The sequence below is a fragment of the Rhinoderma darwinii genome, chromosome 4 (assembly GCF_050947455.1).
Source record: "Rhinoderma darwinii isolate aRhiDar2 chromosome 4, aRhiDar2.hap1, whole genome shotgun sequence".
Taxonomy (NCBI): Eukaryota; Metazoa; Chordata; class Amphibia; order Anura; family Rhinodermatidae; genus Rhinoderma; species Rhinoderma darwinii.
This window is the reverse complement of record NC_134690.1, coordinates 104,407,777-104,435,728: the sequence shown is the minus strand read 5'-3', so window position 1 is coordinate 104,435,728 and position 27,952 is coordinate 104,407,777. Positions and strand designations below refer to the sequence as shown.

Genomic DNA, 27,952 nt, shown 5'->3' with positions numbered 1-27,952 from the left:
CTCTGAGACACCCGGATCGCGCTTTTAACACCCACCGTGAATTCACGTCGGCACTGCACAGAGCCCAGCAAGTGCCGACGTGAATATACAGTGGGCGGTCGGGAAGCGGTTAAAGGTAACAGATACTGGTACTTTACCATAATCTTATTAAGTTTACTCAAATCTATGCAAGGCCTCAGTCCTCCTTTTTTTTCTCAACAAAGAAAAACCCTGCCAACCTAAATACCCCTCTATAAAGAAACTAAATAGATATCAGTAGGTCATATATAATATATTATATGGGGGGAGGGCATATATTAGAAAACGCCCATGACTACTGGTGACGTCAGCGGTGACTCATGACATAATTTAATTAATTTAATTATTTATTTATTTTTTGTACCAATAAAATTATATATTTTATCAGTATAAGCATGGTTTTTAGGTTTTTATTTTTTTACAAAGAGGAGGATGGTTCTATAAATCCCTTTACAGAGACTATAAGCAATATAGAACTCTTAAAGGGGTTGTCCAGTTTCAGCAAATAAATGTTCTTTTTTTGTCAAATTAAAATCTATACAATTTTCCATAATACTTTCTGTATTAATTCTGTACGGTTTTCAAGATCTCTGCTTGTTGTTATTCAGTAGGAACATTCATTGTATATAGCTGGACGAATGGGGTCAAAGCTTAATGTACAAGAACCAGATCGGCGCCGCTCGACGCGGAGGGGCATCTTAGGAACGGAGACAGGTAAGTTGAAAACAGTGCCGTCATACAGCTGTGATCATTTAGCCTAAAACTAATTGTTTCCAAAAGTTTTTCTACTAAATATTAACTTGAGTTCTTTAAGTATTAAATTATTATTTTTTTTTTCATTTTTGCTGTAAATGTAGATCGCTGTAAAGAACAGAAAGCCAATGCTGTTACACAATAAAACATGAAACCTTCAAAAAGGGTTAATACTACTTTGTTCAATGACTTTCTTTTACAAGTATTTTCCAGAGTTTTGTCACTAGTACTTTCTGCAGAGATAGTAATGGTGGATACATGGAAAAGCTTGTAAAATAGAATTTGTAACAGCCTCATCAAGGCGATGACTGAAAATCCCAGTATCCATGTGCAGTTGTGTTTTTAAGATATTTATCACAATCAATCCATGGTATTTTAGTGTTGTAATTCTTCCCATGCCATATGTTTGTCATGAAAATTTTCACATGAGCACTTTATGAAGGTTCAGGGCCACAGCTATATTTAAACATGTGTGAAGAGGAAAAAAAAGAACATCGAAATACATAAAAAGACAAATAAACTAAAGGTATAAAAGCAACTGCACGTAAAGTGAGTGTCACCTAAGCACTATGTGGACTTTACTTCTAATAGCAAGCATTGCATTAGCTTCTGCTGAACCTGTAACCTTCCATGGGTAAGCTTAGACATGAAATCTTCATTGCCGAGGTTTAAGAATCATAATTATTGTTGTTGAAGGACATTTATTTATTTCTCTTAAGGGACAAGGTTTTCAGAGTAGTGCCACAAAATTCTGACGATGTGGAACTTCTAAAATCCATCGCAGCTTATACAAAGGTATGTGCATGCGCTGTTCTTTCAATACGTAAATGTGCGCTATTGTTTAATTACGTACATGTGTGCTCGGATATAAGCTTAGTATTAGTTTTCTAGCTCATTACCGACAATCTATTTTAATGCATTTGACAAAGGAGGAATGTGATACAGTATGAATGACAATATACAGATGTAGCATATCAATCCGTACAGCTTATCCCTATATTACATTCTATTATCTGTCGTTTAGGTTAAACCACCACGTTATCTTAAGGGTCATTTCACACAGTTTTTTAGCGCAGATTTTGATGCAGAAACTGCGTCGGAATCAGCACGAAAATTCTTCCCAAATCGCTCCCCATTGATTTCAATGGGAGGCAGAGGATTTTTTTTTCCCAGGTGGCTTTTGGCCGCTTACGGGAAAAGAAAGTGGCATGCTCTTTCTTTGAGCGGTTTTCACCTCTGATCTCCCATTAAAATTAATGGGAGGCAGAAAAAAAACTTTGTCGCTCGTTTCTGAGCATTTTTTTGTGGTGTTTATTTCCTGCAGTCTTTGCATTAGATTCAATGGCCGCAGGCAAAAGAACGCCATGAAAAATGCGAAAAAAGCGTTAAAACAAAACAATGCTAGCAGTTCAAAATTTGCCTCAAAATTAGATTTTTTTTTCTGCCTGCAAAAAAACTGTGTGAACTAGGCCTAACGCAGAGAACTACCGTATCATAATGTGCAAACACTCAAAGACTTGAGCAACAAATTTAGCTCTGCTGCATAGAGTATGTATTATTCCACTGCTCCCTGTGACCCTAAGAATAGATATAAATATGGTTGGCATCGAAACTATAATTGCCCGATCATGCCTATATCCCAAGACACGGAACTTTATAATTATCTCCATATCTCATAAACTAAGAATTATATATTCTGGCTGTGCACATATGATATTACCGGTTACTAAATAAACATTTGTCAGGATCTGTTCGTATGGGGGTTGTGGTTGGCAATGAAAATATAGTTATCGTACAAATATGAAGTCCACGCTTGGCTTTTATTGCAGTTAAAAAAATAAAGTGCTAATCCAGCATACAAGAATTGCAGCATATAAAGAAAGCACACACCTTGTCCGTCTAGGCACTAACTAAATAGCAGGTTTCCTCACTTATGATAGACTATGAGTACAGTGTACCTTGGATCAGGCTTTTCACACTATCCTTGTGCGGATTCCCAGGCTCTGACCCTCTCTGCACTAACTGAAGAGCTTTTATGGCGAGTCCAGTAGTTTCACCTGAGCTAAATGGGGTAGAGGTGACGCATGTATTGAAGTTTCTAAGGAAATTATAGGTCCCACTACCAATCCTACCATTATGCCATTCCATAGAAATCCAGCCGCAGAACACACACATTTTTTTTTAAAAACTCTCAGCAAACTGGGTTTGCTAAGGAAACCAAGCTTTTCTGGATTTCTATATCTTACCCATCTCACCCAGTGAGATATACACACCCTCCAGTACTTTTCCTTGTGTGGGCTTACACATTACACAACAACAATTAAAGGAAACTAAATATAATAAATTAACGGTTATTAAGACTTTCCCCATATCCCTGAGAGTTGCTCACAAATTTGCTTACATTTTTTTAGAAGAATCACTGGGATGATGTAGACTTGAGGAATGCTTGTTCCTGGACTTTCAGACACAAATTGCTTAACAATACTAATATTTGGAGTCTCCATTATGGAGACAGATTAGAAGACATTGTAACTTTGGCATACCACAATAATGCTATATTATTTTTATTACAATCTAATCTCTTTGTCTGGCATGTCACTCTTTTGTCACTGTGCTACAGGAAAATGTGACTCATAGGTAACTAAATAGTCATACATTAATGTGTCTTTCAGAATTAATTAACGTGTCTTTCAGAATTAGTGCATTTGTGAGCCTCAACCTGCCAACATATTCTCCATCAACCAGGGACATGATATTATGAAACATAAAATGCTGAAATATGAATCAATAAATTATATTAAAATATATATCACCAACTCTAGCATGTTACCTAGTTCCCAAAATACATAAAAAGTCTGAATCATTATGTAGAACATCAGTACTGCCAATGACCAGGAAATTTTACGATGAATACCATATTTTATGGTGGTTCATCAATATTTGTAAATGTCAAGGAATCCAGATACCTTTCCAACATTTGTATGAATAATTGTTGATTTAAATCAATAACACATGGCTATATCAGTTATTATTCTGAAATTGTATTATTATTGATATTGATATCAAGTATTTGCTGCTCCTTATGTTCCTAAATGCTTATATTGGGTACTTGGCAAATAGTAAATATTACATAGTAAGTAAACAAAGTCACTGCACAGATAGCAAACAAACACAAAAACAAAAAGGTACCAGTATAATAAAAATAGAGGTATAAAAAATCTGTGGTATACACACCCCAGGAATCAAAGGTAGAAAAAGATGTCCATTGAGTCCGCAGAAAGTAAATTATAGTCACAATTCGGTTATCGTGGTCCACTGGAGATGATGAAAATGGTGGACAGGGCACATCTAGAGCTCCCCTGTTTTTTCTTACCTTGGTGGTGAACAAAATGCTAGTAAATCTTGTATGTGGGATAATTCTTCATATGGCAGTGTTACGAAAGCAGAATTTTTAAATGAAATCGAACGCTTTACATTTTTTCATTAAGCATAATCCTATTAACTCAGCTAAGAACTGCTTTCAGGCTAACAGATTGCACCACATTTTAAGCTGTGTGGATTCTAGCTGCCTTTACTATGTAGTAGAGATAATAGGAGGAGTCCTCCAGCTCACCTGGGTAGGTAGTTTGCCTTGCCTGTAGCGCTCGGGTCCTCGTGTCGGCACACGTACTGGATAGACAAGAAAACAGAGGAAAGGATCCAGCGCTGAGACCATGTGTGTCTGCTTAAAATTGGAAACTTCTTCCAAGTTTTATTGGACAAACGAAGTTAAAATAGGATAGTCCATGTATCTTTGGTATCCGTGGTTCATTGGGATAAATAAGCAGGTGCCTACGCGTTTCAGACGCGGAAAGCCATGATTAAGGACGCAGACCGAGTCTGAAACGCGTAGGCACCTGCTTATTTATCCCAATGAACCACGGATACCAAAGATACACGGACTACCCTATTTTAACTTCGTTTGTCCAATAAAACTTGGAAGAAGTTTCCAATTTTAAACAGACACACATGGTCTCAGCGCTGGATCCTTTCCTCTGTTTTCTTGCCTTTACTATGTACTCTAATAATATATGAGCATACAATAGCACCCTTCAAGGGTTTGTCCCTTAGTTGATAGACTGGGAGTGTTTTTCTGCAGAGAGTACCTAAAGTGCAGGAGATAAGTATCCACATCCTAGGCCAGAACCCACAATAGGGCCGCCATATATGTAAGAATCACCTGCGTCATTACAACCCTGTAGAAGGTATCCACCAATTCTGGCAATGAAGGTGGTAATTCAAAGTCAGCTTCCCAATTAATCATGGAACCATTTATATAGGCATATATGCGAGACAGTGTGCCAAAGGGAACTTTGGCAGAAAAACAACACCGGTAATCTATACATTTTCAATAAACTTGGTTCACAAAACCATCTCTCTGGGTGATAAGGGAAACATATAGAATGTAGTCTCCTTATATACCGCTGTATACTGTATAATCATATACTTGCCTAATAAACATCTTGCAATTGTTTCCAAAGTTTTAAACACACAATTTACTAGAACGTTAAAGTAAGCTGTAGCAGTGAGATTTCCCTCCACTAGAACTAAAGTGCCCAGCCTAACCCATGAAAGAAAGCCCCAGACCATTCCTCCTCCACCAAACTTTCTATTTGGCAAAAAGCATTTGGAGTATTATTATTTTTTTTTTAATTATTGCACATGATATCATGTATAATTTAGGAAAGCCTTTTTCAAAGCTTTTAGAGTACACAAGAAGAGATCAATTCCCAACTTTTTCTCTAAATATATGACTCCCGCAAATAGCCGTATTACAGCCATTTGATTGCAGCAATAGGTAAACTCCTTAGGTAGAAGGGGTGCCCCAAAATCTGTCCAAGGATGTAGCTTAGATTTTCTTGGCCTTGGTTTAAAAAAAAAAAAAAAATGCCTGGTTTCTCCATCAAACTACCAATGAATTTACATGTCACTGTAAGGATGACTTGCTATATGGCGTCTATATACATTATCAAATTAATTCTTATAGTGAGAAAGCCAGACTAAACTGATTACATTATTGTGCATTTACAAGAAATCATTGCAACATCTCACCACCTTCATATAGTTTGGCTTGCTTATGTGGCTAGACAGACTATTGGCATTCAAACTTTTCTAGCCCTAGAGCTACATCACTGCTTTTGGTCACGTAATGTAAGTGTATGGTCACCTAAGGTTCACCACATAATACACGTTAATAATTCAAAATCACTGAACAGGCCATACTCACAAGGGCAGGTACGCACACCACTTCCTAGCAGGATGCAGATAAACCACAATGATACATAGAGGGAGATTGCACAGGTGCAATATACTGATGAACAAACAGACACTCACACACCTCCCATTAATGAGGGGGGTGGCTGCTTAGTATTATCATTGCACACAGATATAGCTTCTATAAGGGTGCCAGTCTCATGGTTACATGTAGTGCACCATGTTGGCATACAGCCTATTAGTAATGCCCATACTAATAGACCAGATGGGCTGCCCAGCACCTTCCAAGTGTACCATGCTATATACTGAGACACTATTCTCCCCCAGCACTACAAGGCCTGGCTGCATCCTGAAAGATATCCATGATAAACGATAAATATTAATGATATTAATTGATGGTATTAGATGATATTTTGGCCAAAATACGCAAGCTCGCAACCCATATCAAGGGTCCCTATTGTATTGCGAGTCCCTACACTCCTTTTACAAACAAATCACTGAAAAATAACTATATTAATTTTAAAATCATTGAACTAAGCAGCCACCCCTCCTCATGAATAGTAGGTGTGAGAGTTTCTGTTCATCCGTATATTGCACCTGAGTGATCTCCCTCTATGTAGCATTGTAGTTTATCTGCGTCCTGCTGGTTAGTGGTGTGTGTGTACCTGCCCTTATGAGCAAGTATGGCCTGTTCAGTGATTTTAAATTAATATAGTTCTTTCTCAGTGATTTGTTTGTAATAGGATTGTAGGGACTCGCAATACAATGGGGACCTTTGACACGGGTTGCAAGCTTGCGTACTTTGGCTAAAATATCAACTAATACCTCATGTTTATAATGGATATCTTTTCAGGTTGCAGCCAGGCTTTGTAGTGCGGGGAGAGAATAGCGTGTCAGTATATTGTCTGGTACACTTAGAAGGTGCTGGGCAGCCCACCTGGTCTAATAATATGGGCGTAACTAATAGGCTGTATGCCAGCATGGTGCACTACATGTAACCATATGACTGACACTCTTATAAAAGCTATATCTGTGTGCATGATAATACTAAGCAGCCACCCCCTCATGAATAGTAGATGTGAGAGTGTCTGTTCATCAGTATATTGCACCTGTGCAATCTCCCTCTATATAGTATTGTGGTTTATTTGCATCCTGCTGGGAAGTGGTGTGTGTACCTGCCCTTATGAGTAAGTATGGCCTGTTCAGTGATTTTTAATTGTTATAGTTCTTTTTCAGTGATTACCTTAATTCAGAATAAAAAAAAAAAAAATCAAATGAAAAATAGAGACCTGCCTTATATATACATATCATAGATTTACTTCACCCTCCTATGATTCTTGCACCAGACTTTACTATTTATTTCTTAAGCCTATGCATACTCACATACATACAAACTGCAAAATTGCTGAGTGGTATAAAATGTTCACTGCCGGAAATGTGGAATGACATTTTTTAATTATCTCTCAGAGAGTAGGAGTCATTCATTAACTACATGGTGATCACTGGGAAACACACTCCTACAGTCTTCATTCCAAAAATAATAGTCACTGTACACACAGATATCTGAAGATCTAGAAAATAATGTCAAGGATAAATATATAGCAGTAATGATATAATTCCATCGAGACAGCAACATTTATATAAACATTTCTACTTGAGTTAATATTTTGTTTCAGTGGACATTAGGGGCCATCACACATTAGATACAGTATTTGGCAGATTTTAAAAATTTGGCCAGGATTACCGGACATAGTTACTGTAAATAGGTAGGAAGATTTAAAGGGGTTTTTTAGTACCATTATTAAAAGTAATGGCAGATCCCAGCAGTCAGACCCCCTCTAACCCACCGACTGAAGACGCCACAGCACTAGTTACAGTGAATTTGTCCTTATCCTATGCTGCCTTGTTTAAGCATTTTATTATTTCATGTGTATACAATGATAGGAAGTAGGTTACTAGGAGAACCAAGAACTTAGATTATTTAAGCGTTCAGAAACTTTATTTCACATGTTCATTCACACAAAGGAGATGTACAGCCATTATTACTGGAGGAACAAGAACGCTCTAGACAATCCCTTAAGACACAGAAGTCCATCCAACTTTACTGCTTATCAAGTGTGAGAATGTCAGGGGAAGGCTAGCCCAAGAACATAGAGATCTGGGAGGGTACACTGGAGAATCAACGTGTGCAAGGACGTAAGATCTTTAAAAATGCCAAAATTAGATAGATTAGATAAATTAGATAGGATAGATAGAATAGATAGGATAGATAGGATAGATAGGATTGATAGATAATTCTATATTGGTATATACACAGCAATTCCACCCATTTTGTACACACACATTACAATATGACACACTAGCAGAATTAGATTGCAGAGTGTGAATGTTAACAATTTTTTAAGTGCATCATGTGTCCACCATGAATAATAGCCAAGCGTAGCTAAAAAGTAGCACTTGTTCTATTAGAGAGAGAGAGAGTGCTTAGAGAGGTTGTTACTTCCCAGCCCCCACATAGAAGTGAAGGAAAAGTAGATCTCGTTGCCCAGCAAGGCCAGCCTAGGCTAGGTGATGTTTGTAAATTAAAACATTGGTGCCAAATTAGGATCAAGCCATGCCAGTAACAGCGAGCAGCAAGGTATCAAACCATGAGACTTAAGCAGCATTCAGGAGCGGGGTCAGCAACAATTGATTGTATGAGGCAGCAGGAGAAAGAGGAGTCAAGAAAAAACAGATGAAAATTTAGTGGTCAGGGTGTCAGTAATGCACAGAGGGAGCTAAAAACAGTACCTTAATACTATTACTGGCACCAGGCTTCCGTTTTAAGGCTATGTACACCTTTGAGGGCATTTTTCTAATAAATAGATTAGTCAGTGTGATTAGTGTAACTTTGTAATTAGTCTTTATTAAAAAATTGTTTTACTTTTGGAGATACAGCTGTTCTGTATTCTATATACAGAACTGCTGTATCGCTCGTTTTAAACTGAATCCGTTAGTCCCGCGGACCTGACGGGTTCAGTGTCTGTGACACGCAGATCCACCTGTAAATGATCACATCTAAGTTCATAACGTAGATGCAATCGTTTACAGGTGGATCCTGCATTTTCAGAGACACGCAAGACTCACCGACACCGAACCCATGAGGTCAGCGGGACTGACGGATTCGGTGTAAAACGAGCGAATACAGAACAGCTGTATCTCCAAAAGTAAAACTAATTTTTAATAAAAAACGACAAAGTTACACTAATCACACGGACTAATCTATTTATTAAAAAAAATGCCCTCAAAGGTGTACATAGCATTTAAATAAGGGCAACAATATTTAATTGGTAAAATGGACATAACCCTTATGGCCTGCTGTGTCTTCTACAAAACCTGGAGTAGCCACTACAAAATAGTCCTTTACAACATACAGGTCTGTAATGTTCAGATACAAGTGATTTGGCGCGGTATACAAAAAGAAAAGAGCTTGAACTGTTTCTATGCCTGCATAGAGGAATAAAGTCACTGACAAATAGTGGTTCCAAACCCATGTTTAGGTCTCTAAACTAATGCTCTTAATTGAAATATTTAGGAGGTGTCTTTACAAGAAAATATAGCGTAACTAGTACAGCATCTTTCTTACATTTCTGCCTTGTAAGAATTTATATATATTTGCTACTGCCAATTGACAAAATTGTGGCAAATATTTTTCTTTCTCCATATCACAAGCAGCGCAGGGCCAAATAAAACAGTTTTCCAGTGTAAGGGTATGTTCACACGTAGTCAACAAAAACGTCTGAAAATCCAGAGCTGTTTTCAAGGGAAAACAGACCCTGCTTTTCAGACGTTTTTTTACCAACTCGCGTTTTTCGCGGCGTTTTCGCTGCGTTTTCACTGCGTTTTTTACGTCCGTTTTTGGAGCTGTTTTCATTGGAGTCTATGAGAAAACAGCTCCAAAAACGTCCAAAGAAGTGTCCTGCACTTCTTTTGACGAGGCTGTATTTTTACGAGTCGTCGTTTGACAGCTGTCAAACGACGACGCGTAAATAACAGGTCGTCTGCACAGTACGTCGGCAAACCCATTCAAATGAATGGGCAGATGTTTGCCGACGTATTGTAGCCCTATTTTCAGACGTAAAACGAGGCATAATACGCCTCGTATACGTCTGAAATTTGGCCGTGTGAACATACCCTAAGGACCTCTTAAAACAACTTTCTATATATCACTGTTCTGAATCTCTGTGAGTACAACATACGTAATGAAGTGATTTTCCAGGCACAGCATATTTGGCGCTTCGGAAATCACTTTAGTACGACAATGCAGGGGATACATTGCAGGGAATACACAACAAATCTGTGAGTATGACATAGTCAGTGGTAAGATATTGGGCTTAACCTAAATGTTTGAGTTTTTAAGTGGTATGCATGCATTATTATTTGTGCTACTTTTGGCTTTTGAAAATATTTTATTTAATGGATTTTATCCTTAGCATTGCATCATTTACATTTAGCAAACAAAGTTTTTAAGCAACTGTGATACATTTTTAATTTTATATACTTGCTATAAAGTGTTATATCACTCTACTTTTTCTGATACTGTAGCTTGACTTCTGGCAACCAGATTCTGCATTGCTTCTGGAGGTGGGAAAGAGTGCTGACTTTCGTGCTGAATATGATGTAGCATATGATATTCAAGCTCTTTTTGTCCAAAATGACTTGCCATATGAGTAAGTATTTTGGTTGATTTAATTGTCAAATTAATTTAAATTTGAGATGTGAAACATGTTAACATGTGGTGGCTCTTTTTAGCAAAAATATACCTACCTGGACAATGAGATCAATGACCTTTACTTTGCCTGTATGTCCAACCTAAGGGATTAAGACATGTAAGCAGACATTATTTTCACAAATTGATAGTATATACCCAATGTGTTATTGGTGGGGGTTGGACCATTGTGAATCCCAGTCGATACAAATACAAAAGGGGCCACATCACTTATTGGAGTGCCTCAACCCCTTGGGCATTTCTTTGACCTAGCACCACTCTTGTCCTGGCACTGTGCCTGGTAATGCAACTGAGACCCATACTATGAGGCTGAGCTGCAATACCATACAAAGCACATGAACAAGAGCAGTGCTGTGAAGAATATACAGATATCAGGACTTGTGTGCACATAATATACATATATGTCTACATAAATTCATAGCACTTAATTCCAAGTTGGTTACTACTTTATCAGAAGAGGCAGAGACTGTTTATACAGGTTCAAGGACAGGGCTGCTTACAGTATATTGCATTCTAAGACTTCGTTCAAATCTGATTCAGGGCTCCATTCTGCTGTTCCATCGGATCTCCCCGTCAGAACGTAACCCTGACTGAAACAAACGGAAACCGTAGGTTTCCATTTACATCACCATTGATTTCAATAATGACGAATATGGTGCAAAAAGTTTCCGTTTGTCTCAATATTGCAAGGGTTCTGTCGTTTTGACGGCGGAATCAATAGCACAGTCGACTATGGTATTGCTTCCATCAAAACGACGGAACCCTTGCACAACTGAGACAAACGGAAACCATTTGCACCGGATCCGTCATTATTGAAATCAATGGTGATGCAAACGGAAACCTACGGTTTCCGTTTGTTTCAGTCAGGGTTCCGTTCTGACGGAAAGCTCAGACGGAACACCAGAACAGAGCCCTGACGTAGATGTGAACGAAGCCTAAGCAGAGCAAAAGCTGCAAATAAAGAGTCAAGCTATTAGATAAATATAGCTGGCTGGACTAAATTCTTGGATGCTGTTTTTTGCCAGCATGATAGTAGTGTCTACCAACTAACGGCCACTGATGTCTGATTATTGGAAAATTACAATCATACTGATTTTTGCTCCAATCGTAACAATAGTAAAATTATTTTGTATTCATAGTCAGTTTAAAATGGGCCTGGATGGCTTTCTTGAAAGTAATACTATTACAAGTTATGTTTACTAGGTTACTGTAGATGGTTCCACGATCCAGGGATTTATTCTGAGTGCTGTATTTGGAGTCAGGAAGGAATTTTTCCCTAGAATGAGGAAAATTGGCTCCTGCCTCATGGGGTTTTTGTCTTACTCTGAATTAACATTGCAGCATAATAGGCTGAACTGGATGGACTTATGTTTTTTTAGCCTTACAAAATATGTTAGTGTGTTCAGACAGATGTTCTGACAATACATTTTAGAACAATTACCAGAATTTGCCTATTGCCAGTTTTATTCTGATGACCCTATACTCAGGGTCTACCGCTACATTCTACTTTGCTTTAGGAATAAGGAATCATAGTAGATAGTGGGTTCTGCTTATAGGGAATCTCTCACCAGTTTTGAGGCTTCAAAACTGCTGACAGAGCAATGTAGAGCACAAAACTTTCCTATTGTCTCGGTCATACAAGTTGCATTAGCGAGAAACCAATGTTTATTTACCCCAGCGCGGAGATTGTGCTCTGAGTGACAGCTCTAGCGGACAATCAGGGACAGCTAAAGCTGTCATGCAGAGCAGAGGGGTGGGGCTGGCAGCAAGCAACAAAGGAGCACTTGCACATCAAGTGCCCGCCTTAGTAGCACTTGTGATTGCGGGGAAGCGAAACATCATTTAGATATGTCTACAATGCCCTCCCATCTTCAATATAACGCTGTGTCAGCAATTGTGAGGCCTCAAAACTGCTGACAGATTCCCTTTAAGAATTTATCAAATGTTTACTGGAGTGTCTTCATTCATGTGATATATTAATATTCCATATATGTGCATTTTTTTAGAATCATGATTGATGATCTGCAGGTGGCCATGGAACGTCAACTGAATAGTAAAATCCGCTCGGCGCATAGCTACGAGAAGTACAATGACCTTGAAACGGTACAACAGTAAATAATCTGTCAACACATTTTATGAAAATGTATTTTAGGAGGCACAATATATAAAATAGTTTCTCCTTTACAGATTTATGCCTGGTCTGCTAATGTTGCAGCTCAAAATCCAGACCTTGTCTCACGCTTACAGATTGGAACGTCATATGAGGGTCGTCCTATTTACTTGCTGAAGGTACCTAAACCATGAAATGCATCATTAGTGAAGTGAAGAATTACTTTTGAGGCAGAAAACTTATCCTGGCTTATGTCATACAGTGTTCTTATCCCAGTGCAGACTTTTAGTAATCCCGCACTAACATACACATTCTCTAGCAGAAGTTTACTTCCAGTTACGTGGGTCCTTTTAGAAGTTGAATTAGTGGACACAACTGCACTCAGTAAATTCCCTCAAAGTGCCAAGCAGGGGACCAGAAGAACATTAAAGGGGTTATCCCACCAAATAGCAGAAACCTGTAAGTAATAGGAAAATAAATCATTTACCTAATATACTTAACAGTTAAAGTCCTCCTTCTGTCACACACTTATGCTCGTTACCGGTCCCTATTGGATCTCCATTGGGTCAATATTGATGGCAGCACTTTCCACTCATTGCAGGCTGCAGTGACATTCATCCATAATGATTCTGTGATTAGACAACACAGCACGTTATGTTGTATCACTGAGGCCTGGTGTATATAAAGGGCTGATGTAGACCAGCAACGAGCGGCACCACAAGACAAGGAGGAAAATTTTAACGGTAAGGCTTCATGCACACATTGCGTATTATGTGCGGATTTGTAGTCTATTTCTCTGCAGCAAATCCACAGCGTAATACAGTACCAGCAAATTAAATGAAATTTCAAGTAATCACATCTACACGTAGCAGAATTTTTCCGCAGGTACAGTGACCTGTGATGCGTATTTTAAATCTGCCTCATGTCAATTTATCTTGCATTTTCTAAAAAGTTAATTTAAAAAAATTGCACCAAAATCCGCAGCATAAAATGTGCACCTGTTTCTGCATCAAAATTTAAAATCTGCACCTAAAAACACATTAAAAAATTGCAATGTTAAGTGCGGATTCTACCTGCGGAATTACCTGCGTTTATCTGTGGTTTTGATTGAGATTTTTTGCAGTAAATTCCACAAGGTGTGCATGTAGCCAAAGAATATTGGAATTTCTTTTATTTTTCTACTGCTTACAGGTTTCTTCTATTTGAGGAAAATGCCAAAATCTTGAACAACAAATGAATCACTCTAAGGCCCCTATGTACATGACCGTGCATTTACGACATCTGTGTACTATCGCGGATAGTATAGGGCACATTATGTACTTTGGGCCAATGCACATGGCTGTGGTTTCCACGGTCCGTGCATTGCCCAGAGCCCGGACAGCAAAAAAAACAAAAACAGGACATGTCAATTTACGGACCGCGATTGCGGTCCGGGCTTCTCGAAGTCAATGCACATTTTCTGTGTGCATAGTCCGTGATCTCGGACGGGCCGCAGATGACACTCCTAGGGCTGCTCGTGCCGTAATCACTGACTGTGTACATGGCTACGGCCATGTGCACAGGGCCTAATAGAAAACAGTGTGTATAAATCCAAGTGGCAGTTCAAGAGCAAAGTATTAGGTATTGCTGTTACATAATACTGACCATGCCAACAGGTGGGGAGCCTAGTGCCGACATCTGTGTAGCCACAGAAAACCCAGATGCCACATGAGGCCAATGGTTGAGGCACACTAATCTAAGGGAAACCTGTCATGTTTGGGAGAATCTTTCCAAACTTGAGGATGTGAACAGGATTCCATCTTAATCTATCCAACTCGATTGAGGGAGACCACAACAGGAACGGGTGGGGGGGGGGGGTGGTGGTGATACACAACAAACCCCATAGCTACTGCAAGTCCTTTTTCATATATGTTGGTAACATATTAGGATCAATACTTTGGAGTACCAGCTTTCAAATCACAATCCATCAATCTTTTATACATGTTTCATAATTTGTGGCTTCTTTCTTCATAAAACATGATGTTTATACTCGCACTACTTATGCTTATTTAACCCTGTCTTTTTCATCAATGAGGATGTCATTATAATGTGTCTTTTTTTTTTATTTTTGCATGTAGTTTTGTTACATCTATTTTATGTTATACTGCAGTAAAAGTTATATTTTATCACAAACTCCAATTCCTTTTCCAGTGATTTTTTTCCCTGACTTTCTGTAGAGTATATATTGCTATATATCAATCCCCATGGTGAGGGATCATTTTTTTACACCAATTTCATCAATGTTACATAATACTGAATATGCCAACAGGTGGGGAGCTTAGAGCCGACAGCTGTGTAGCCACAGAAAACCCAGGTGCCACATGAGGCCAATGGTTGAGGCACACTAATCTAAGGGAAACCTGTCATGTTAAGAGACTCTGTAAAATCGACTGTTCAAGGTGACTGTGCAGATCATCAAATGAAAGCGTAATACATTCTTGTACGATGGTCTTTGAATTGAGTTTATGTAATCATTCAGTTACTTAAAAAGGTGAATAAGCTTATCCACACTACTGTATATAAAGTCTCATCTCCCACAAATAACACACAACACTTATCTAATATATTGTATATAAGTAACACTGCATACAGTCTGATATAATACTGCATAGTTATACTGTAGGTTTGACAGATAATCTCAACATAAATGACCCTATGTCCATCTTTTGATGGTGTAGTATTAAAAAGTACTGTTTTTCTATATTTTCTAATGCATCATATTTTCCATAAAACTTTAATACTACTGATCTGGAAGTCTTCTGTGATCGTCATGAAGTAAATACTATCATGGGCAGTGATTAATTGAAATAAAGTGCTGCACTTTGTCTCACTTCTGGAATACCATGTGAATAATGAATGGTTTAAGAGGATCATGTAGACTGAATCATTGAGTGTACAGAATGTTTTTTTTATTTATATATGGTCGCTCTTTATGAAGTACTTTCTTGTTGTATTCAATACATCTTTATATAGAATTGTAACTATGTGTTATAGTATAATGCATTTAAAGTGGTTTTTCCCACTATGGAAAGGGATGACGTATCACTTCCTAATGAGGTCTAACTGTCAAGACCCCAACAATCCTCAGAATTTCTCAGTGCATGAGAATTTCCAAAGAAATATTTGTATCGCTGTTTTGGTGGTTGGTAGGGGTCCCGTAGGCCCTGCCCTAACATTACAACACGAAAAAATCCCTTTAAGGTCTCTTTCCCACAGCAGTATTTCTCTTCAGTATTTAAAAGCCATACCCAGGAGTAGGTACAAATCTTTCTATAATGCTATTTCTCTCATAGTTGTTTAAGGGCACGTTCAGACGTGGCGTAATTGCTGTTGAATTCCACTGTGGACAGTCCGCTGTGGAATTCTGCAGCGGCCGTTTTTTACATTTGTTTCTATACATTTTTAGGAAACTTAGTTCAGACGTTGCAGAAAATAACTGTGCGGAAATTAGGCTGCGGTGCAGAATTTCCCCTCCGCAGCATACTCATTACATTGCGGAGAAGAAGCGGAATTTCACTGCAGATTTCAGCCTTTGCAATGCAAAAACTGGAATCTGTGGCAAGTCCGCTATGATATCTGCAACGTCTGAATTACCTGTCAAATATGCAAATGTTGGTGCAGATTCGTTGCGTAATTTTCCCCCGAATCTGCACCAACATTTTCTGCGGAAAAATTCTGCCACGTGTGAACGTGGCCTAAATGTGCATGTTGTGCAGTATATAAGTGACCCATGTTAGAGTTTCTTCACTACAGACTAATATACAGTAGGTCTCAATAAGACTTTGACTTTATAACTCGATTATTTCAGGTTGGAAATCCTGGTGCAAACAAAAATGCTGTGTTTATGGATTGTGGATTCCATGCAAGAGAATGGGTCAGTCCTGCATTCTGCCAGTGGTTTGTCAAAGAGGTACAGTATACTAGTCAGCTAATAAGCTAAGGTATAATCCTTGGAATATATATATGTGTATATATATATATAATGCATTCGGGGGGGGCGGCGGGGCATGTGCCCCGTGCGCAACTAAGAGAGAAGGTAGGGGGGCGCCGGGCGCACATGCCATGTGTCAGGTTGAGCTGCTGGCTTCAGGCGGCAGCTTTCAGCATTGTGTGGGAGCAGCAAACGAGAGGCCACCACACAGACGCTGTAAACATTGGACCAGTGTGCTGGTTAAAACCTCTCTTGCTGCATCACGCAGGACTTGTTTCTCCACACTGCATGTCCCTTCTCTGCTCCTGCTGTTCTATCATTAGCTGTCAGCAGTCCGGGGTGAGCAGGAGGGAGGGGGAGGAAGCCTGCAGGTACAGTACAGGCAGGGAGCAGGTCACGGAAGTTCACATCAGGCTCTCCTTTCATATCGGACCTAAGCAGTGATAACAGCTAGAAGCTAATAACAGAGCCTGGTGTGCACTCTTCCTGATCTCCTCTAGGGGCAGCACTGTATCTGCAGGCTCTCTTCCCCTCCTCCTCCTGACTACTGAACTCCAGGCAACCATCATTGCTGACCTATGAAGTGTGTGTGTGTGTGTGTGTGTGTGTGTGTGTGTGTGTGTGTGTGTGTGTGTGTGTGTGTGTGTGTGTGTGTGTGTGTGTGTATTCTGTCTGTCTATCAGTGTATGTCTGTATCTATCTATCTATCTATCTATCTCGTGTCTATCTAAATATGCAACAAATGTCAAGTCCCCAAAAAATGACCCAGTATTTTTTCATAGTTTAAAATAAAAAGACTATACTCACCTCCCGTGACGCTCTTGTGGCAACACGTCCCTGGTCCCCTGATGGTCTCTGTACAGCAGCCAACCACAGAATGGCAGCTGTACAGAGACCATCCTGAGGTGCAGGAAGGTGAGTATAGTATTTTTTTTTTTTTTTGTTCCGTCGACATATAAGGAAGGGCTTGTTTTTTGCGGGGCGAGTTGTATTTTTCAATTGCACCCTTTTTAGGTGCATATAATATATTGTTTAACTTTTATTAACTTTTATTTTAGGAAATAATTGAAAATAAACTGCTAATCCAGCGTTGTTTATCAAGTTATAAATTTACACTGTTCACTATACAGCGTAAATAACACGTTACCTTTATTCTATGGGTAGGCACGATTACAGGGATACCAGATATGTAAAGGTTTTATGTTTTCCTACGTTTGCAAAATAAAAACCCTTTTAAAAAAAAATATATGACTTGTTTTTGCATCGCTGCATTCCAGGAGACGTAACTCTTATTTTTCCACCGATGTAGCAAGATGTGGGCTTGTTTTTTGCGGGACGAGCTGTAGTTTTCATTGATAGTATTTTGGGGTATATGGGACTTATCAATTAAATTTTGTTTTTTATGGTGGGAATGAACGAAAAAAAAAGCATTTTGCCATTGCAAAGATGTTTGCGGATTTTTTTTGGACGCCGTTCACCCGGCGGTTTAATTAATGTGTTAACTTTATTGTTTGAGCCGTTATGATTGCGGCAATACCATATATGTGTATGTTATTTATTTATTTTTTTACACTTTTACTAAATAAAACCACTTTTTGGGGAAAAAAGGTGGTTTTATTTTTACTGTAATCTTTTTTTTTCACGAACTTTAACTGTTTTACATTTTTTATTTATTTATCTCACTAGGGGACTTCACCATGTGATCTGCTGATCGAAATGTATAATGCTTTGGTATACTTAGTATACCAAAGCATTATTGCCTGTCAGTATAAAACTGACAGGCAATCTATTAGGCCATGCCTCTGACTAAGTGACATCACCTATAGCAGACCTGGGGGCCTTTGTTGGACCCCGGGTGCCATAGTAAGCATTCAGCACCGTGTAATCGAGTCAGCAGGGCACCGATGGGCTAACAGAGGGAGCCCCCTCTGTCAAACTCCAAAAGTGACTACAGTATCTAGTGGTTTAAACAGTTGGCATCTGACATGGCCTAATAGGCAGTTGCTGAAGGCAGACCTGGGGGCCTTTGTTAGGCCCCCGGCTGCCATGGAAACAGATCGGCGCCTCGCAATATCGTTGCGAGGGCGCAGATGGGGTGACAGTGGGAGCTCCCTCTGTCAAACGCATTAGATGCCGCTGTCGTTATTGGCAGTGGCAGCTAATGGGTTAAACTGCCGGAATTGGAGCGCGCTTCGATTCCAGCAGTTGGGGCAGGAGCCAGGCTGTGTATAACAGCCGTCCTCCTGCCGCTGATCACGTTGGTACACTGGCAGTACCCACCCAATCAGAGCGACGGATATATCCGTCGTTATGCGGGAACTAACACCTGCTTGTGATGGATATATCCGTCGCTCGACGTTAAGGGGTTAAGTGGTTTTTTGCAAACTCTGTTCTATTTTTTCACATTTTGTTATGTTGAGGTCTTGTGCTAAAATAAAAAAAATTAAGCTTTTCCCCCATCATTCTGCACTCAATACCCCATAATGACAAAGTGAAAACAGAATGTTAGTAATCTTTGCTGAGTTATTGGAAAGAAAAACTAAAATATTGCATTGACATAAGTATTCAGACCCTTTACTCAGTACTTCGTTAAAACACCATTGGTAGCGATAACAGCCTCCAGTCTTCTTGGGTATGATGCCACAAGGTTTGCACACCTGGATTTGGGGATTTTCTGCTCTTCTCTGCAGATTCTCTCAAGCTTTGTCAGGTTGGATGGGGACCGTCAGCCGTTTTCAGGTTTCTACAGTGACTTATATATAGTGACAACTTGGGGGACAACTTAGCTCATGGGATCGCCATCTCCAGGGTGAGATGGTTGGCACACATAGAAAGCTCACTCCAACACATTGGATAGGGGTTTAAACCAGCCGCAGTCAGCTTTATTGTCTTCAATACAGCAAGCAGTTTTACTATGAAGCTGTACAAAATAAACCCTAGGCCGTCCAGCCTCTAACTGATACATTCAGTGTCCCTCACTAAGAGACCCTGAGCCTTGTGCCTAGTACCTCAAAACATAGACAGCTTTACCTTACACGGTGGTGACTTTCACAGGCTAGCCCAGACTGAGAGCCCTGTGTTAATAGCACACAACTGATTTAAAGAGCCGTCTCAGGTGAAGCCTAACTAGGCTCATCAGGCAGTCCATGACACGGACTGTCTGTATGGAGTGGAAGCCGCCCTTCTCCTTCACACTCCTGCAAACCAGGCCCTATTCCGGGCTTTACACCCGAGGAACAGCAGAGAAAATCCTCTCTGCTGTACATGCTCTCTGGTTGCACTGTCAGTAGTTGCACTACTACAATATATATATATAAAATCTTAAAGGCCAACAAAACGTTTGTAGAAGATAAAAGAGCGGGAAAAGAGCAGTATAGTATCGGGTATCGGCGCCAGGCTCAGGAGGACAAGGAACGAGGCCAGGTAAGTTTGATCAAGGAGATCTTTAATTCAAATGACGACGCGTTTCTGGACCGGACAGGTCCCTTTGTGAGGTCATTTAACAATGTTTGCACGTGTAATGTGCACATATACGCAGTAAAAAGCCGGGAACAAACCGGTGCACAGCAGTTGATTTTTCATTCAAAATCTCTGAAGCCGTTACGGGATCGAAACCCTCCGCGGCTTAAAATTTAACATCAGGTTTACATGTAATTCACATTATTCATATGCATCTATTCATAGAGATATTTTCAACTCTTATAATGAATTAGTGTCCCAAAGTTGCACCTGGTCAATATTTATTCCCATTTTTAAAGTGAAAATAAAAGTATATAAGCATGTATTTATAAAAACAATGTTATCACTTTACTTATTTATGTATTGTCTATAGTGTACATCATACGTATACTTAATTTGAATACATTTGTGACTCGTTCCATATTGATCCTCCGTCTATCTCGTTTTCCATCCATCTGAGATTTTGAATGAAAAATCAACTGCTGTGCACCGGTTTGTTCCCGGATTTTTACTGCATATATGTGCACATTACATGTGCAAACATTGTTAACTGACCTGATGAAGGGACCTGTCCGGTCCAGAAACGCGTTAGCGTTTGAATTAAAGATCTCCTTGATCAAACTTACCTGGCCTCGTTCCTTGTCTCCTGAGCCTGGCGCCGATACCCGATACTATACTGCTCTTTTCCTGCTCTTTTATCTTCTACATACCCTGTCCCCGTTGCAAAGGCATTAGTACCGAGGGACTGCAGTGGGTGGCAGCCGGCCACCAACACCATTTCACTCCAGGCATAGCATCGGAGGAGCGCCGTTGATCCCTCACCTTTTTCCATTGTGCAACTAAACGTTTGACATAGTTCTGACATGTCATAGTGACATGTCAGAAGCTTTGATTGGTGGGGGTCCGAGCACTGAGACCCCCACCAATCGCTAAAATGTAGCGGCAGAAGTGTTTGTGTGAGCGCTCAGCAGATTCGTTTCTGTTGGGCTTTCTCCGGAAAGCCGATGTATCGGAGTACGAGCTCATGGACTTTCTATTGAGCCCATACTCCGATACATTCATTTCCAGAAAAAGCCGAACAGACACGAATGACAATAACCTGTTATATTTATTATTATTTTTAGCAAAAATACTTCCTATAAGGGAGGGAGGTGCAGCTAATAACATGCAGGACTGTGGAGAATTTCAATAGAGTATTACTATTTGTAGGTCCTGTCAGTTTTAGGGCTTATTTTTTTATGCACTGGAAATAAACAATAAAAGCTCTTTTTGAATAACAGCGAGCAGAGACCTTGAAAACCTAGAGGAATTGATATAGAAAGTATATTGGAAAATTGTATACATTTTCGTTATGCAATTAAAATAAAGCTTAATTTGCTGATACTGTAATACTCTTTTAAGAAAATAGTTCCAATCTTCATGATTGAGTGTATTCAATTTTTTCTTCTTGACATTAAAGGCTGTTAACTCTTATGGCTCTGATGAGGAGTTTACCAATCTGCTTGACACACTGGATTTCTATGTTCTACCAGTCTTAAACGTTGATGGCTACGTGTACACCTGGACTACTGTGAGTTATATTTATTTAACCTTTTTTTATTAACATGCATTATTTAGCATTGCCTAAAGCTATGGAATATTTTTACAGGACCGTATGTGGAGGAAAACTCGTTCTCCTAACAAAAAAGACACTTGTGTTGGTACCGACCCCAACCGAAACTTTGATGCTGGATGGTGCAGTAAGTTGAAAATAAGCATAAAGTTTACTTCTACTTCACTGTAATGTTTATAGTAAAGATTATGTCACTGAGTTGATTAACTTCTTTTTGTAACAAGGGACTAAAAATGTATTTCCCAGTTAGGTTATCAATGAAAAGTTAAAAGGATTATATACTAAATAATAATATTGTGAAACAGTGAGAAATGTAGTGTTCATGCTACATATAAGGGCTCGTCCACACGCTCCGGAATTGCCGCGTTTTCTCCGGCCGGAAAAAACGCAGCAGAATGCAGTAGCAGCGGGCATGCCCGGTAGGGCATGGCTTGCAGCGGTCTGGGGCGGACATCATTGCTCAGAGCTCCTGAGCTTGAATCTGCTATTCCTGGTGTATCTGAAGCCCCTGCTATCCCAAAGCACCAACAAACCCCAGATTTGTCCCAAGCACTGCGTTCTATAAAATCGATACCAAATTTGAGATACCTCCGACTCCTCTATAATTGCGGCCTAGGACGGATCTACATATTCAAATCATCCGGACCGGAAGTGGAGAGCATTGCATCAGCAGTTCAGAAACGCGGTCGCACACCTCCAAAACCTCCCTGCTACCTGGGGGAGACAGCCTACTACTTAGACTGGCAGACTACATACCCTTCAGGTACACCACAAACTGCCCTAGATGGAGCAGATGGAAAGCTCTGGCAACTCGCACCCAAATTGGCCTGATCCGCTGAGTGCTCTCACCTGAAGCGGATTCTCCCCTGATAGGGGGAGTCCAGAAGATCGTCACCAGCGTATAAGCACCTGCGGCCTACCCTGGGTTGCAGCTGTGACCTGTATTTTACAAGCCACTGCCGACGACTACTGGAGCTGCTCTTCAGTCCTCCCTGAACTCCTCCATATAACGTCTCAAGGGTCAGCTTTGTTTGCAGAACCTGCTGACGGGGTTAGACGGTCGCCACTCATCTGACAGTGGGTAAGTGAAACCTCACCCCCTTCTACAAGCTGCATTGCACAATACAATTGATCTATTTCCTTCACCCTGCACTATAGCTGACAAAGTTTTGGAGATATCATATAAGTACTATAGAGGATTCTGAAGTTTACGGAGCTTCAGCCTATCCCTCTCTCCCCCACTAACAAACTGCCTTATAAATGAGTTACACTGTGATCTGTTGCCAATACAGATTTGCCACCTGTCCCCCATACCGCCCATCACTTTCCAACTGACTATATCTAACCACCTACTCTACAGTACATCCTCATGTTGCAGTTCTACCTTGATGGGCTAGACACAACAGGTGGGACACAGATTTAATCTATCTGGAGCATATGCCCACAAACACTCCCCCCCCCCCTCCTGTCAGTGGGATGTTTGCCATCATTACGCCATATATGGATTGCTTCTGATGTAACCTTCCCTCCAACTTCTATTTTCATGCACTGGAGTATCTGAAATCACTTATTGACAGCGAGCTATGCTGTTCAGCTGATCTTCTGCACACAAATGTAAAGGCGCCTTAAGCTCTTCCTCCTCTAACAGTCTGACAATGGTCAAGATTGGTCGGCAGAAATTAAGAGAGAGCAGCTTGACTACCAAGCATAACAATTTGGGCAGATACCTTAGGAAAAACCCTCGAGACACTCAAAAACCTCCAACCATGGTTGCGCACTTTGAACAGCCAAGAGCTTTAAAAAATGTGTATTCATTTCTAAAAGATAACGACATCGATGAGGAAAGCTTTCAATCCCTGAATGAACTTCCCATTTCGAGATCCTTCATCAATAGAGTACTCATGAAAGCTTTACATCCCATTGTCAGTGACCTGCGGGAGATAAAGGAGAAAGTCAGACAAATTGGTCACAGAGTAGACCAACTTGAAACCACCCAGACACAGGTCATCTCAGATACGGAGGCTTCCACCTCAACATTTGCCAATTGTCAGGGTCATCTAAACAAAATAATCGATTGGATAGAGGATCAAGATAATATAAGCAGACGTAATAACCTTAGACTTAAGGGTGTCCCAGAATCGGTCCCCCAAGAAACTCTACATTCCTCAGTCAGACTCCTTTTTATTCAAATTCTGGGAGATAGCCAGTCATGGGACATTTCTATTGAAAGAGCTCACAGAGCCTTGATGCCTAGACTAAAACCACAAGAACCCCCGAGAGATATTATCTGCCATCACTTTAACTCTAAAACGAGAGATGGTATTCTCAAAGCAGCCAGAGAGTCTGGGACGGTTCATTGTGAAGGAGCGAACATTTTCATCTTTCAAGATCTAGCAAATGTCACACTCCCAAAAAGGAGAATGCTTAAACCCCTAACAGATGCCTTGAGGAATAAGAACATCCCATACAGATGGCTCTTCCCACTTGGCTTACATTTTTCAACAGAGGGGAAGCGACTGACCTTGCGCCATTTCACTGATCTCCTGGAAATCTTGGAGACCCTAAACTTAACTAACCTGGTAGTCCAGGATTGGTCAGCTGTCCAGGATCTGGGATGTCTGCCCTCTATTACCTCCCCCCCATTCTGTAGGAGACTGTCAACCAAAGTAAGCCTACTAAAGCTAAAAAGCGTCTAGGCAAGATCACCCCTAGGAAGATCAACATGGAGCCTGCATGATTATTTCCATATATTGACATGTGAGATGTTCTTCTTTTTGTCTGCTAAATTCCACCGTTATATAATCGTAGTACTGAATTGATATGGCTTTCATTTGCACATGTACGAGCCTTGCTTAAATTATTTTCTGAATTTTCTAATGGCTGGGCTGTATTGTACTAGTTCAGGGCAGGCTATATGTTTCTTCAGGTTAGCTGCTAACCAGTATCATTCTCCAAATACATATCTTCACATCTTACATACTTGGCCTTTGAGACCTTAGGTCATATGTCTTGTTACATAAGGCTACTTTCAGGAAATGGCTGCTAAAGAGTAACCCGTGGCATGGCAGATATCTCTGTCCTGGGTCATTTGCTTTTGTTCATTGCTTTCTGCCACTGCATATGAACGCCATGGGAGGCCTTTTATCACAGGCCACGTCATCTATACCGACCATTGAGCGGTTTACATAATTTCTCACAGTAATTCCAAGTAAGATGAGTCCAGCATTATCGTGTAATTGTTACGGCTTTCATATAAAAGAGCATACATATCCCTGTCTGTATTCATATACACAGACACTACTGAGTTTAATTACACCTATTCATGTTCAGAGGTACACCTGACATGTAATATTTATAATTTTAACCAGACGCATATTTACCCATTTCTCACTAACATACTGTATATCTCAATAATTGATAAGTGGTTTATATATTTTCTTGCGCTATTATATTACTCTGGTGCATATCCCCTTATGATGTTTATCATCCTACCTAATTATAGGTTTGACATGTTTCAAGTTCCTGTTCTTAAATGTTTGTTTTCCCTGTACCGGGGCTGTTTTGTTCCCACTCCCAACTACACAGATAAGAGGTTTAAAGAGGTTTTCACTCTATTGGTTCTCGTCCGTAGGCTAATTTACTCTTTATGGCGAAGCAGGATATAACTTTCACCTCATACAACGTCAAGGGCTTCAATGACCCTAGGAAAAGGGGCTAAATTCTAGAAACACCAGAGTAAAATACTCTTATTGCAGGAAACCCATTTTAACCTACATCATCTCCCTAACATTTCTTTCTCTCAGTACCCAAGATGGTACCACAGTGCCCACTCCACATCTGCCTCTAAAGGGGTTAGTGTAGCTTTTCACAAAAATTTACCTTTTATTCATGAAGCCTCAAATTCATTTACAGAGGGTAGAGGTTTTCCACAAGGGTACCATAGCAGGTATCAAAATCAATTGCCAATATATATGCCCCTTACCATCACAAGATCACCTGGCTAAGGGTTGGTTCACATCAGCATTCGCTTTCCATTTTGGGGTTCCGTCTGAGGTTTCCATCGTGGAACCCCTCAAAAGAAAGTCAAACGGAAACCTTAGCTTCCGTTTGCATCACCATTGATATCAATGGTGACGGAAAGATTGCTAATGGCTTCCGTTTTTCACAGTTCCAGCAGGCTTCCGTTTTTTCAATTAATAGCGCAGTCGACTGATGTGAACAGGCCCTAATTGAAATTTTTGAGAGATTTAAATCCTTTGCCGAGGGTATGTTGGTGGTGGGAGGAAATTTCGATTTAGCCTTGGATCCTCTAGTAGATACTTCATCCCAAAGATTTGCTTTGGCACATGGTGCACTAAGGAAACTTAAGACATGTCTGAACCTCTTGGATCTGATACATGTTTGGTGGGTCCAACATCCACATACCAAAGACTACTCATTCTTCTCGCAGATACACTCCTCACATCACAGACTGGACTACTTAATGTTATCAGGAAGGTATTTCATTTCTGCTACAAACTCATCCATAGGCTCTATCACGCTTTGAAACCACGCCCCTGTCTCACTCTCCATATCCTTTGCTAGTCTCCCACCAAGAGAATGGACGTGGGTGCTTAATTAAACTCTGTTATATAAAACTCAACATGTTGAGTCATTTCAATCCTCTCTGATCGATTTCTTTGCCAGAAATATAACTCCTGATATCTCTTCACCTGTTGTTTGGGAGACGCACAAAGCCTTTGTTAGAGGTGAACTAATTGCTTGGGTTCCAAACTTAAAAAAACAACACTATGCAGAATTAAACTCACTCCTGGCTGAGATTTTCACTCTGGAGAGGATCAGGAAGCGCTCTAAGGTGATATCTGTTCAGGAGGATCTAGCCAATTTTAGAAATAGATTGAAGGATTTTCTAAATATTAAATCTGCTAAACCATACCAGAGAAGTGCTTTTAAGTTTTACGCACATGGTGACAGAGGCTCTAAGGTCATGTCTGCTTTATGAAAAAAGAAAACTGATAAATCATATATAAATAATATTAAGACAGGTTTGGGCAGGTTGGCATCGGATATGGGTAGTATCACGAGTGAGTTTGTTAGTTTTTATACTTCGTAGTATAACCTTACTGAACACTCTCTAGCAGAAGAGGCTACAAACTCGCTTTTAAACTCTATTAATCTCCCATCCCTTTCAGAGGAGGACAGACAGATCTTGAATAGACCCTTTATGAGCCAGGAACTGTCTGATGTCCTCCGTACCAGGCAAAGCACCCGGCCCAGACGGATTGCCCATAGACTATTATAAAAATGTTCAGCAAACACTTCTGCCACACTTCCTCACGGTATGTAATGATCTTCTGACAGGAACTCCATTTCCCCCGCAGACCTTGGAAGCTTTTGTCACCATCATTCCAAAGGAGGGGAAGGACCCTTCAATCTGCGGAAATTACAGGCCAATATCGCTCCTGAATACTGATGTGAAGTGGTGGTCTGTAATCCTAGCTAACAGAATCAAACCCCTTCTAACTAGACTTATTTCCCCACAACAGGGGGCTTTGCCCCCTCAATGGAAGGTAGGTATAATACATCTAGATTGATAAATTTGATAGACCACGCTTCCTCCAAAAACCTTCCACTGATTCTGTTAGTGACTGATGCTGAAAAAGCATTTGACAGGGTTAGATGGTCATACATCCATGCCACTCTTGCTAAATTTGGCTTCCCTCCCCCGTTTATTCAAGCTATATTCTCCCTTGATTCTTCCCCCTCGGCTAGATTGAGAATAAATGGTACGCTCTCTCCTACATTTCATATAACAATTGGTACCCGTCATGGATGCCCACTGTCCCCAACTTTATTTATTTTAGTCATGAAAACTCATACAGAAGTTCACTCAAACAGAGGCAATAGAGGGGATACAATTTGGTGCCTTTACTCATAAAACAGCTGCGTTTGGGGATGACCTTCTCCTAATGGTTTCAAACCCCTCTTTGGCTTTCCCACATATCCTCC

At 40.1% G+C, this 27,952-nt stretch overlaps 1 protein-coding gene across 1 annotated transcript in view; it reads left to right on the top strand.

Annotated features, from left to right (window-relative positions):
- Positions 1–1,340: 1,340 nt before the first annotated feature.
- LOC142760810 (carboxypeptidase B-like) overlaps positions 1,341–27,952 on the top strand; it is a 54,081-nt gene continuing 27,469 nt past the window's right edge. The window contains exons 1-8 of the mRNA XM_075863988.1: positions 1,341–1,405; positions 1,491–1,566; positions 10,609–10,733; positions 12,799–12,895; positions 12,980–13,081; positions 16,750–16,851; positions 21,791–21,901; positions 21,980–22,070. Coding sequence (XP_075720103.1) covers positions 1,341–1,405; positions 1,491–1,566; positions 10,609–10,733; positions 12,799–12,895; positions 12,980–13,081; positions 16,750–16,851; positions 21,791–21,901; positions 21,980–22,070 — 769 coding nt within the window. The remainder of the gene's footprint in view (positions 1,406–1,490; positions 1,567–10,608; positions 10,734–12,798; positions 12,896–12,979; positions 13,082–16,749; positions 16,852–21,790; positions 21,902–21,979; positions 22,071–27,952) is intronic.